At 58.4% G+C, this 12873-nt stretch overlaps 1 protein-coding gene across 1 annotated transcript; it reads left to right on the forward strand.

The window, feature by feature from the left end:
- Positions 1 to 661: 661 nt before the first annotated feature.
- On the forward strand, positions 662 to 4983 carry RPS4X (ribosomal protein S4 X-linked). The gene is made up of 6 exons (XM_059824645.1): positions 662 to 746; positions 1329 to 1509; positions 1943 to 2040; positions 3212 to 3383; positions 4034 to 4191; positions 4821 to 4983. Exons 1-6 carry the CDS (start codon positions 720 to 722, stop codon positions 4920 to 4922), a joined length of 738 nt encoding a protein of 245 aa, XP_059680628.1. The 5' UTR covers positions 662 to 719; the 3' UTR covers positions 4923 to 4983.
- The last annotated feature ends 7890 nt before the right edge of the window (positions 4984 to 12873 follow it).

Genomic DNA, 12873 nt, shown 5'->3' on the forward strand with positions numbered 1-12873 from the left:
ACACCCTCACAACCTCTCCCAAACCGCAGGGGCACAACGTGGGGAGCTGTCCCACAGCACCGGCGAGGACCGGGAGGGATCCGGTCACCGCCCCCTCTCAACCTCCCCCCGTGCCCCCCCGGAACGGACACAGCCGCCCGCTGCCGAGAGCGGGGCGCCCCCGTCGAGGCCGCTTGCAGCGGGGAGGAGACGGCGCACCCCACCTTGCTGGTGGGGGCTGTCCAGAGCCCCCCTCACCTCCCATGGGGAGCACCCCAGGTCAGCGGGGCACCGCGGGGAGCGCCGAGCTTGTCCCGCGTGGGTGGCACACGCACCCCGTCTGCCCTGGCACCGGGCGGCACTGGACCTCCGGGCCGGCAGGGGGCAACGCGCGGCGCGGCCGCAGCGCCCGCGGATATCAGCGGCGGACCGGAAGCGGCGGCCCTTTCCCGGCGGAGCGCAGCCATGGTGAGAGCGCGGCGCGGCCGCTCCCCGCCGCCATCCGCTGCCATCCCCCGCCCACGGCGGGCTGCCGCCCCCCCCCGCCGCGTCGAGGGTCGTGGGAGGGAGCCCGCCGTCAGGGCCGGGGGGGAGCGGGGGCCCGGGGGGGCCGAGGAGGGGCGGTTGAGGGGGGCTGGGCCTGTGGGCCCCGGGCCTGGCGGCGGCCCGTAACGCATCCCGTCCCGTAGGCCCGCGGCCCCAAGAAGCACCTGAAGCGCGTGGCTGCGCCCAAGCACTGGATGCTGGATAAACTGACGGGCGTCTTCGTGAGTGCGGGACGGGGTCAGGGTCGCGGTTGGGGTCGGGGATGGGGATGGGGCCGGGCTGCCTGCAGCAGCGGCCTTCCCCACTCTCTGCGGGCTCAGGGGGCTTGGCGGTCTCACCAGTGGGGTTCCCAGGCCCGGCAGGTCGTGCAGGTGTGCTCAGGCGTGCTGCTCGGGGCGTGCGCTGAGTTGGGCCAGTGGGGCGGTGCAGGGGAGAAGGGATTACTTGCTGTTAGGGGCTTTGCGAACAGCTTTCGTGTTTCCCCTGTTTGCAAGGGATATGGCAGTGGGGTAGTTGGCTGCTCTCTTTTAACCTGCTTGTTTTGGTTTTCTTTCACTGGGATGGGTCAGCAGATGGTTGTACTGTGTTGGGGGCAGTGTTTTATGAGGCTGGCAAGACTTGGGGGAAAGGTGCTGTGAATACCAAGATATCGGCACCCTATCGCTGTCTGCTTAGCAGTTAGTCTCCACGCAGCTGTCCTTAGGTGCTGCTGCGAGAGCTGTCAGGGCAGTAGCATTCTTCCACTGGGGACCATCAATGCTGCTGTTGTGCTTGAGCACCCAGCAGAAAGCTTCTGTTTGCAGGCACCCCGTCCATCAACAGGCCCTCACAAGCTGAGGGAGTGCCTTCCACTCATCATCTTCCTACGGAACAGGCTGAAGTATGCCCTAACAGGAGATGAGGTCAAGAAGATCTGCATGCAGAGGTTCATCAAGATAGATGGCAAAGTCCGCACAGACATCACCTACCCTGCGGGCTTCATGGGTGAGCGGGGAGTGCTGGGGCAGGTACCTCATGCAGCTGTGCTGCGCTGGGGGGGGTTGTTCTGTGAGGCTGGCACGGAAGATGCTTTCCCGGTGGAGTTGAAGAAAAAGTAAGTATAAGGTCTTGTTATTTAGTTCGGAGTTGTGCACTGCAGTGAAGACCAAAGCCATGTATCTGTAGCCTGTAACTGCCTGCTTGCATATGCATAAATTGCTGTTCAGACTTCAGCCTTTGGCAGTTTTTGCTAATTTGCACTGTATCACAGTAAAAGATGTGAGCCTGTGGTCAAGGGGAGATACCAACATCGTCATTCATGGCGGCAGTGTTGTTCAGCAGTCCGTAGCTCTTCTTAAATGTGAGCTTCGTGCCAAGTTACAGTGTTTGGTAATGTAGTTGATAACAGCTGCTATTTTATTTCCCTCTCTGAAATCAGATGTCATCAGCATCGAGAAGACAGGCGAGCATTTCCGCTTGGTGTACGATACCAAGGGCCGCTTTGCTGTTCACCGCATCACAGCTGAAGAGGCCAAGGTGAGGGGCTTCAGCTTGGCATAAGCGTGGGCCCAGTCGGGTTTGGCTGGGGCGGTGTTTCCTCTTTGGCATCTCCTGAACAGGAGCTGTTGGCTCTCTTGCCTGAGAGCTGAGTCCATGCCACCCTTGAGAAGATCAGGGCCTTCAGCGTTGGGATACGAAGCCTTTGGCAGGGGGAAGTCTTTTAGTGACCTGAGAGCAATGCCCAGATGACTGCAGGTGCATTGTCTGGTGCTTGAAATGACTGCTATTGGCATGGGCTGGGTTACCTTCACAGGGACCTCTGGGGTTGCTCTGCTGTGGTGTGGTGAGCCTTACCGTAGGGCTCCGCAAGCTAACAGTGATCAGAAACATGGTACTGCCCATGGTGCAAAAGCCTTGAATTCCTTCCCAGGTCTCTTATAGAAGCGTTTGCAAAACTGCCCTCTGGCCCTGGGTGTTGGGGAGTGACTCTCGCACGTTTCCCTAACCCAAGCACATTGGCGTGCCTGAGCTGCGAGTGTGTGCTCTCCTTCGCATGTCCTTCCTAAGGGCAGGCTGTGCAGGCACACAGTGATGCTGAGGGGAGAGCTGGCTGTGCTGTAGCCGGCTGTGGTGTGTGTTTGGGGCCTCTCCACCCAGCTGTGATACGGTTTTACCTCTGGCTACCACTCTGTGTTGAGCCGTGAGTCCCAAAGTGGCTGTGAAGGAGTCGGGGGTGAAAGGCAGGAGGGAAACCGGGGTGCCCTGGAGGAGGGATACAGATTTCTTCTGGGTCCTGAAGAAAGGCAGCCTCTGCCCTCTGCCTCCACTGCATGACTGTGGGCTTCAGGGCAAAATGAGGAAACCGGCCTGGCACGGGCTTTACTGGAAAAATGCAGCCAACGTTTGTGGGGAGGCCGAAGCCTGGGGTGGGCCGCTGTTCCTGAAGCGCTGGTGTTTTCCCGTGGAGCTGTAGCATAGCCGCGTGGCAGCCAGACGAGAGGCACTGGGACAGTGAGCTGGGCAAGCCCCTGCCTGGTCTCCTGTTGCAAGCCCCTGCCTGGTCTCCTGTTGCAAGCCCTGGAGTGTCTGGGTGTTTCCGCTTGGGGTCTGAGGCTTGTGGTGGCTAGCGGCTCTCGGGGGACAAAAGTCCTCTGGTCCATGGTGCCTCTTGCTGCCTCAGATGAGCAGTGTTGGATTTTGTTTGTAGTACAAGCTGTGCAAGGTGAGGAAGATCTTCGTGGGCACCAAAGGAATCCCTCATCTGGTCACTCACGATGCTCGCACCATCCGCTATCCGGACCCCCTTATCAAGGTGAATGATACGGTCCAGATTGACCTGGAGACAGGCAAGATCACGGATTTCATCAAGTTTGACACAGGTAGGTCTTGCATTCCATGTAAAACACTATACTCTTCCCCACCGTGGAGAGCAGTATGGAAGTTAAATACAAATGCCAGACATCTTTGCTGTAAAGTAGGCAGCGGTGGCAGCCTTGGGAAAGGGGTCCCATTTCCCTGGGGCATCTCCACCTGGAGCAGGGATTCCTCCCACGTGCTGGCAGTGGGAGGCATTTGGTGTAGGGACTTGGAGCAGTTCCAAGAGCAGGCAGGCACCAGGTAGAAGCAGCGAGCTGGTGGAGAAGTTGCTTGAGCCTGGCTCTTACAGGGCTGTGAGTGGAAAGCTCTGGGCAGCCGTAGGGAGATTCCTGGCTCTTTGCTGTTGGAGAAGCTGTCAGTTGCAGAGCCTTGAGCAGCACCAGGACAAGTGGTACGGGAATGCCTCCTTGGTGCCGACACAACCGAGAAGGTGGTGGGCCTCGGGGCCAGAGAGCTCTTTGGCTCCTTGGGGTGTGCCAGGGTTCCTGTGTGACATGGTGTCACCAGGTGCCCCCTCCGGCGGCCACTCCACGGGCCAGTGCGGCTCTGTCCCTGCCCTTCTCCAGCGGTGCTCCTCAAAGAGCCCAAGCGGAAGGGCTTCACCACGCCACCGTGTGCCAGCTCTTGTCACAGCCGTCTTCCTTCACCGCAGGCAACCTGTGCATGGTGACCGGCGGTGCCAACTTGGGCCGTATTGGGGTGATCACCAACCGGGAGAGACACCCCGGGTCATTTGACGTGGTTCACGTGAAGGACGCCAATGGCAATAGCTTTGCCACCAGGCTCTCCAACATCTTCGTCATTGGCAAAGTAAGCCTGCGCGGAGGCAAGGCGGGTGGGTTCTCTCCTGTTGTTGGGGGCTGCTGGCTGAAGCAAAGAGGCGTTGGTGTCTTCTGTAGGCAGCTGCCTTCCCACGCACAGAAGCTCCAGGGCTGGCATCAGTTCCGGCTCTGCTCCCTGAGGTTCTGCCTGCTTTGGGCTGAGCGCTGTGGGAAGGGGAAGCATCCGTAACTTTAGGAATGGGGACATTTTCGAGAAGCAGCCTTGTGGGATTTTTTCAACCTTCTGAGAGCTGGGAGCTGAGCAGTGCCGAGATCTTGATGGGACCTGGGCAGCCGCTCTGACTGAGCGTGCCCTCCCTGCCAGCGCCTCTGCTGTCTCGCCATCCCCGATGGGCTCTCTTGTCCGGGTTGGAAAGGGGTGGTGTTTTGCTTTGGGCTGAAGCGCATTCTTCATGGGCGTGGCCGAAAGAGGCAGATGTAGGCCTGTACACCTTCGGCACCTTCCTAAGGGGCTTCTGCCGGGCCAATGCCGTGGCCACGCGTACGTGGCCCAGCATGGGCAGGGGCTGGCTTCTGCTGCTTTTCCTCTCTGAGAGGGAGAGCTCTGCCCCTGGCTGTGTTTCATGATGAGAGGTGGCTTCTTCTCGTTTGCTGCAGGGCAACAAGCCGTGGATCTCCCTGCCCCGTGGAAAGGGCATCCGCCTGACCATTGCTGAAGAGAGAGACAAGAGACTGGCGGCCAAGCAGAGCAGTGGGTGAACCGCAGCTTGGGCTGGCAGTGGTCCTTTCAGTGTATTAATTAAACCGTTTACCAAATGGCTGTGTGACTGGCTGGGGAGCGTCGCAGGGCTGGGGGGAGCCGTGCCGTGCCAGTGCGAGGCCACGCTCTGCTCTCTGGAAGGGCCTGCTGATCTGGGGAGGCTCCTAGAGATCCAAGCAACTGCCAGAGCCATCTTCCAGAAAGGAGTGGTGGGAGAACCTCCAGGCTGCTCTGACCCCAGGAAGGTGGTGGCACAACCGCTCCTGGACGTCGTTCCCAGGGACGTGCTGGAGGAGCCGGGGACTGGGAAGAGCCAGCTGGGCTCTCCCCGGGGCCAATGGTGCCAGACAGGCTTGAGGCCCTCTGGGATTGCCCCCGGCCGGGGGCCTGAGCAGGGAGGGGAGGCTCTGCGACCAGTGCCAGGGGTGGGTCGGTTGGGCGCCAGGGGTGGTGGTGCTCAGTGTCCCGAGCCTGGCTGGTGGCTGCTTACAGGGGAGGTCCCTGACGGGCTGCTCTTGTTCAGTGGCTTTCCTCGGAGGTGGAGAGTGCAGGGGATCGTGCTGCCAGCCAGGCCAGGGGAGGTCCCCACGCTGGGGGTGGCAGTGGCAGTGCTGGCAGTTGGGCTACTCTTGGGAGGGACTTGGCTGGAGCAGAGGAATGGGCTGCTGGGGACCCCAGGAAGTCCAGCAAAGGCAAGTGCCAAGCACTGGCCTGGGGATGGGCAGAGGTGGGGCCGGGCGGCTGGATAGCAGCAGAGGCTGTGGGAAAGACCCCGGAGGCCAAGGGCAGGCCTGCAGCCCAGGCTGTGCTAGCAAGGGTGTGGGCAGCACCATGGGGAAGGGGTTCCTCTGCGCCACTGGGCCCAGGGGAGGCCGTGCCTGGGCACCGGCTGCGGGCTGGGGCTGCCCAGGTCCTGGCAGACACAGGCACGGTGGAGCGAGGCCAGCGGAGGCCCCAGCTGGTTGGGAGCTGAAGCACCAGAGGCACGGGCAGAGGCCAAGGGCATAGGCTCTGCTCAGCCTGGAGAAGAGGGAGCACAGGGGCTCTCCAGTTCTGCTTGCCTGTCTTTCTCCCAAGATGGACCAGGCACTGACGAGCACTGGGGGAAAATTGTCATATTTTATTGGCCTCTGCTCGGCTGTGGAAGCTTTGTGAGGCTGGCAGCAGAATGTCCTCAGGGCAGCTGAATGCCTGGGGCGCTGTCCATGCACCCATCCCTCACGTGCCTCCCCTTGCGGCTCCTTGTGGATGCTGTGCAGGCTCAGGGCCAGCTGCATCTTTGGAGACCCACATGGTGCTGGCAGCGGGGCGCTGTTCCTCTTGCTGTCCTGTGATGCAGGTACAGCGGAAAACTGTGCGCAGAGCCCGGAGCGCCCTCCTGAAGAAGGAGGGCCATCGCCGTCGAGCTGGGGTGTGCGGGAGGGTGGCCATGCCTGTGGGGGAAGGAGAGCTGTAGGCAAGGGGCTGGGCGGGTGACAGGCAAGCTCCCGCCTGCCACTCGCCACTGAGGGCTTTCCCCAGGGAGGGGTGGCCAGGGCACGGCCAGGCCCCAGGTGAACAGTGCTGCTGGCCTGGCCTGGGTGCCGCTCACTGGGACAGCCGGGCCAGGCCTGCCCTTGCCGGGGCAGTGCTCGACTCGGGGACGTACCTGGGTCATCCTCGGGCATGTCCCTGGAGGCAGAGGAGGGCTGCGCATCGCCTCTGTGCTCTGAGGCTGCCGGCATGGGGAGAGCAAGAGCACAGGTAGGGGAGGGAAGGGATGTCGGCAGGATGACATGGAGAGCACCAGGCATCTCCCTGCCGCACACAGCCCGGGCACTGCGTCTGCCTCTGGCACCTCGGGATGCCCGCTGATGACCACACGTGCCTGGCTCACCTGTTGCTGAGGGTCCCGAGTCAAGGGAGAAGCCACTGGGTCTCTTTTGTTGTCCGCTGCTGGGGCAAAGTGGGGTGTGCCAGTGTCTGCTGCAGGGGTTTGAGGCATCGAAGAAGCCACTTGAACCTTGTGCGCTACCAGGGAGACAATGGCTGTGCTGGCCTCTCCTTGATGGTCTCCAGAGATGGGAGAAGCCATGTTTTCTCCATCCTGGCATGCCGCTGGGACGAGAGGGGCTGTGCTGGCCTCTCCCTGAGGCTCTCCAGCCAAGGGAGACTCAGTGTCCTGGGGCCCTGCAGGTGTTCTTGCTGCCGTTGCCACATCCATGCTTTGTGCCAGGTCCTGCTGTGGCGCCGGCTGCTGCCTGGGTCCCCGGCTCCCAGTGAAAGCCTTGCCCACGACCTCACTCACGAGGCACTGGACTGTCTCCCGCAGAGCTGCCTCATAGGCTGCGGGGCAGATGCCTGGCTCTCCTCCTGTGCTGCTCTGGCCTGCTCGCCCAGGACAGGAGAAGCTGGTGCCTTGGCCTCCTCTTGTGCCCCGGGAGCACAGCGCCCCTCTTCGTCAGGAGCTCCGGCCAGGGCAGAAGCTGCCAGCTCGGCATCCGTGAGCCCCACCGGGGCAGGAGACGCGCTCTGCAGGTCGCCATCTGCCTCTCCTGCCACCTCTGTGCCTGTGCTGCTGGGCCAGCCGGGCCCCTCCTGGGGACCAGTGTGGTCATCCTGGAAGAGCTCCGGGACCAAGGGGTTGACCCAGATGTTGTAGAAGGTGGTGTGTTCCCCTTGGGACAGCTCTCTGTTGCTGCCGTCTTCCCACTCCTCCTCCTCCTGCCCTATAAAGATCTTCAGTCAGTGAGAGAGAACAGAAACAACACTGAGACAACTCACACAGTGCTTATTGTCACTGTGTAATGCATCTTTTCCTCCAAGTAGTATTTTTACAGTAGGAAGATGACGATGCAGGAATATGCGATAGAAGGTGTTCATGAAAACCCAAAACTCATTAAGAAATTCACAGTACGTAAACACTTGTGACTCTGTAGGATGTCATGCTCTTTCACATTTCCTAGCTCAGTCTCTGCTTTCAAGGAGGCTTTGTTCAGGTTAAACAGTTGTCAGTGCTAATTCTACCCTTTCGCACTCAGGGAGAACTGACCTTGACAAGTGACATGGAGAACCTGCAGAATGCCCTCTTCTTGGACACGGTGCCCGAGTCCTGGATAAAGAGGGCTCACCCTTCCACAGCCAGCCTGGGCACATGGTTTGCTGACCTCCTCACTTGTGTCAAGGAGCTGGAGGCCTGGACAGGAGACTTTTCCTTACCCTCCTCAGTGTGGCTTGCTGGGTTCTTCAATCCCCAGTCTTTCCTGACAGCCATCATGCAGTCCACAGCCCGAAAGAATGAGTGGCTTTTGGGCAAGATGGCTTTGCAGTGCGACGTGACAAAAAAGAACAGAGAAGATTTTGCCAGTCCTCCTCGGGAAGGAGCGTATGTCCAGGAATGGGAAGGATGTGAAAGACGGGCTCTCCTCTGCAGCCTAGAGTGGGTATCCAGGGTGGTCAGATGAATCCCCCCTTGGAGTTGTCTGTGTCATGTCTGTGAAGGGAGCTCAGGGTGGCCAACTTGGACTGATGCATCTGGTTTTTACAGGGTGGATCTCAACCTCGGTGTACGTTGACTAAGCTGTGGTCGGTACTCATGGCGTTACTACAGACAGAAGACACGGAGGCCCCTCGGACGGAGCGGGGCCGCCCGGGGCGGGCGGGGCCGTGCCTACCGGCGGGGCTGTGGGCGGCGCGGCGCCCCCGCAGTTTGGGCGGACCGGGCGGGCGGCCCCAGCAAATCAGTGCCGGGCGGCGTCACGCGGGCTCGGCCCCCGGCCCTGCGGCGCGGGGGGGGCTCTGCCTCTGCGGGCCCGGGCCCGCCCCGGCCCCGGGGGGCTCGCCCCATCCCGGGGTGCGGGGGGCAGGCGGGGAAGGAAGCCCCTGGGGCGGGGGGGGCGCCGCCGGAGCGGCTCTCCAGCCTGGCCCGGCCGGGGCACGCACCGGTGCGGGGGGTCCCGTTCGCCCCCCCCCGCCCCGTTCCCGCTGTCTGCAGACTGGAAAGGGCGACAGATCCCCGTTGCCATGGGAACACCACATTCTGCAGAAGAGCTGCCAACCTCCCCCCTCCCCCGGCAACGTGGGAGTTGTTTTGCTGGGAAAGGAGGGTGCTCTGGAAATGGAAGGAGGAGCTTGGCTTGGGCTTTGCTGAGGAAGGGGGGAGGTATTCCCCCTCCCCAAATGAGTAGAGCTCAGGGGCCTGACGAGGCCAGCCTGCACCAAGTCACCAAAGAGCCATGCAACACAGGTCTCCTCCATGTGGGAACTGGTGGTGGGAATGGCAGGAGACACAGCTGAAGGTCTGTCTGTGATGCCACTGGCCACAAGCCTTAAGTTTTAGACCTAGGGCTGGCGGCAGTGAGGATGCAAACAAGGGCTTGCTCCCTGCAGGCTCCTGTAGCTGCATGGTTGGGAAAGGGCTAAGCAGAGCTGCTTCTGCACAGGCAAAATGTCCTCGGACCCAGAAAGCAGCCTGGCAAAAGACCTCTTCCGTGCTCTTGGGCAAGGCGGAGACGACAGAGGAGGAGGGCAGCATCAGGGAGCTGCTCTCCCTGGGAGTTTGGGTCCCAAGGCACCCCAGGGAGGAGCAGCGGCATGCAGGATGGCCTGCCCTGTCCTCACCTCCTCTCATACCCCCTGGCTGGGCTCTGCAAAAAGGGCTGGCACTGTGAAAGTTGATATGAAAAGTCATACTGAATGAAGGGTTAAATCACTGACGGTCCCTGGCTGAGACCCTGCTGTGATACATAAAAGCTTTACTTGCATAGTTTTAGTTATTTGCTGAGCAGAGTTGATAATAGGATGTTTCAAGATGTGTAACTCCCTTCCTGACAAGATCAAATGGGCCTTGAGGTAGCTCGTTATGCCTCCTGAGTATATCATTGATAACAGGGACTCGGGACGTTTGTGTCAAGATAAGTGCCAAAGAACTAGTTCAAACTGACCCTTTTGTAACATTCCGAGGCCAAAGGATGGATGAGCCAATTCCATGACCATGTATGGACAAAGGAAGGCCAAAGTTCAACTAGCAGACAGCGTGAGGAAGACTATGAACGACCACCGGAGGGTGAAAAGACCCTAACCCTAATTTTACTGCGCATGCTTGGACTATGCAAATGAATTCCAGGAAGTCATTCACGTAAGACCGCCCTTTTTAGAATGCTGATGAATATGTATGATTTTTCTGTATAGGAACTGAGGTGCTTTGCTAACCCGTTGGAGCACTCGTGGTGGACGAATCCCCAGTGCTGCCCAGCGCTGTATTAAAGAATGCCTGCTTAATAACAAACTAGTTGTTACTGAGTTATTCATCTCGGAAAACCGTCCCGATCGCGGGCTCGGTACCGACTTTGTTGTTTCACTTCTGCATATCCCTGCTGCCTCCAAGGGTGCTCAAGGGCTGCGCCTCCCGCATTCCCTCCTCCTGTAGCACTCTGAGCATCCTGCAGGGCTGGAGGTCTTTGCTCAGCCTGGTCTGCTCACCAGCATGCCCTTTCTGGCCCTAGCATTTTGATCTAGCAGAAAACAACCAAATAGAGCTCACCAGGCCCAGCCTGGAGCTCAGCAATGTGGCAGCTGCAGAGACTGAGGGTCCCCTTGAGCTTCCATACAGCTCAGAGGTTTTCCCAGCGCACAGGGGCTTGAATTTGGCTCCCCTCCTACCTGTCCCCCAGCCAGGCAACGTCGTCCCCTGGCCAGGCACAACCTGTTTGCCAGCAAATGGCAAAGGAGCTGTGGTTGGCTGGGGTCTCCCAGCTGGAACCAGGGGTTTTCTGGCTGGAACGTTTTTGCCAGTAGCCAGCTCTGACCTGCTCAGTCCCAAAATAGGGAGTCAGGACTCCTGGTTTCCCCGCAAACAATTAAAATGCACCAAATAGGCCAGGGAAGGACTGATGCTGAATGAAAGTCTGCTGGACACTTTCAGAGATTCAGAAGAAAGGCATGAAAAAAGCCCACAAGATCAAAGAGTCAACAAGAACCTGCTGATGATTTTTACTAGACTGTCTGCAGGTATGCCCAGCACCTAGACCAGGGCAGGGCTACTTGCATTGCCAAGACACACAAGGAATGCAAACACTAGCCCTACTGCTGCAGCCCGTGTGTCCATCAGCTGAGGGTGGGGTCCCTTTAGCCTCTCAACACTGCCTGCCTCCCCACAGCACAGAAAGGCCTAACCCCCCCCTGACAAGCCTGAGCTCAGCTCCTCTCCGTGACCCTGGCAGGACCGTGTTTCTTGCTGTCCCTCCCCGGAGACACTGACTGCTCTGGCAAGCTCTGTACTCTATTTTTAATAAATTAGCCCTGACCTCCATTTGTGTGGATAAATACAGCATCAACCACACTGCCAAGCCATTTTTCTCTTGGTTAACACATTAATCCAAGCTGCTCTATTTGTCTTTCCTCCACAGACTCATACTGTTCTGGATTCATTTTGCCAAACAAATTGCACAAGCTGGACTGCCCATTTACCCAGTGCTGCTTGATTATAGGGGTTATTTATGAAACAGCAAGACGTATGGCATTAAGCTTCTTAATAATAATGAGAGAAGGGAAGGGGGAAAGTGTTTTTTATTGCAGACAAAAGCTCCTGCCACAGGTGATAAATTCCAGACACTTTTTCCAGTTGCTCTTGTGCTGTTGGCATGATGAATAGCACAGGTACCAGCACGCAGCTCGGCTGCAGGAGCATGGCCATGGGCTGCAAGGAAAGGAGGGAAATGCCAGAGCATACACACGTGGTGAGGCTGGCTGAGGTGTGCTGGGGCCACTGGCCAGGCGATACAGACCACACCCAGCCCTGCCTACCATCAGCACCATGCCTGGAGTCCCTCCCATTGCAGGCTCAGAGGAACCTCAGAGGCGGTGTGAGGGCAGGTGACATGGCCTTGCCAGTCACCTGCCGGCATTGCTCCTCCCAAAGCCCAGCTGCTACGATCAAGTGATTACTGGAGAACCCTGTGTTTGAGGAGCCAAATTATCCTCTAACTCTGGGGTTGCAAAGCAGAGCATGAAGAAAGAACATGGCACAGAGAAGAGAAAGCCTCAAGCTACTTACTACTGAGCACTCAAATCTGTAAAAACTGCATCTCCAGCCCAGTGAGAATCTAGGCCAGGTCCTCTCCTTCTCCTACACTGTTCCCATGTTGGATAGCCTCCATACATGCAGCTAGTTTTTCTACTGCAACCTGTATAATTTCTGGCCGGTACTCAGACTGCCCAAGATACTTAGTTTCTGCATAACTAAACTGCTTTTGAACCCATTTCCTCCTCTTCTCTCTGAGAAGTTTGGAACCACTCCATTCACCACAAGCAGAGCTCAGTTAGGTCTCTGAACTCATCCCCCTCTAACCTGGCCATCCTGGCTCTAGTGACAGCTTACTGCAATTCAATCAAAACTTCTTTCAAAGGGAGATGCTTGATTAAGGGCCTGGGAGACCTTGAAAGTACAGTCATTCCTTCAAGAGGAAGGTAATTAATTTTTTTAATCAGTGGGCACTGATCTCAAGGTCAGAGAACAGAGTCAGCAGCAAACTCACTCCCACAGGTACATAGCGGAGTCCTGCCACATTATTGGAGATTTCAGGGAAAGTGTTGGGAACTAGACTTGGTACACACCAACCTGCAGAGCTGCTGCATCATCTCATCCTTCTCCCTGGTGGGAGCAGTGTGGGCCATTCCCCTGGGGCAGAGGCACCTTGTGCTTTTTCCCCCCTCACCTCTGACGCAAGCAAAGCTCCTGGTCTTCCCTTCTCACCCTGTCCCAAAAAAGGAAAAACCACCAAGCTTGCAATCAGAGGCAGCATCAGACTCCAGAAATAATTCATTCCTTAGCAACCGAGACTCCCCTCACTGTCTTACAGGGCAGACCCTGGCAATGGGATAAACAAGCTCAAACGCTGAGACTAAAGGCTTTCCCCTGGCAGATGCAAATGGTTCTGCAGTACCAGCCTCAGCTTCTGCTTTCTTGTTCAT

The sequence above is a fragment of the Gavia stellata genome, chromosome 14, assembly GCF_030936135.1.
Source record: "Gavia stellata isolate bGavSte3 chromosome 14, bGavSte3.hap2, whole genome shotgun sequence".
Lineage (NCBI taxonomy): Eukaryota > Metazoa > Chordata > Aves > Gaviiformes > Gaviidae > Gavia > Gavia stellata.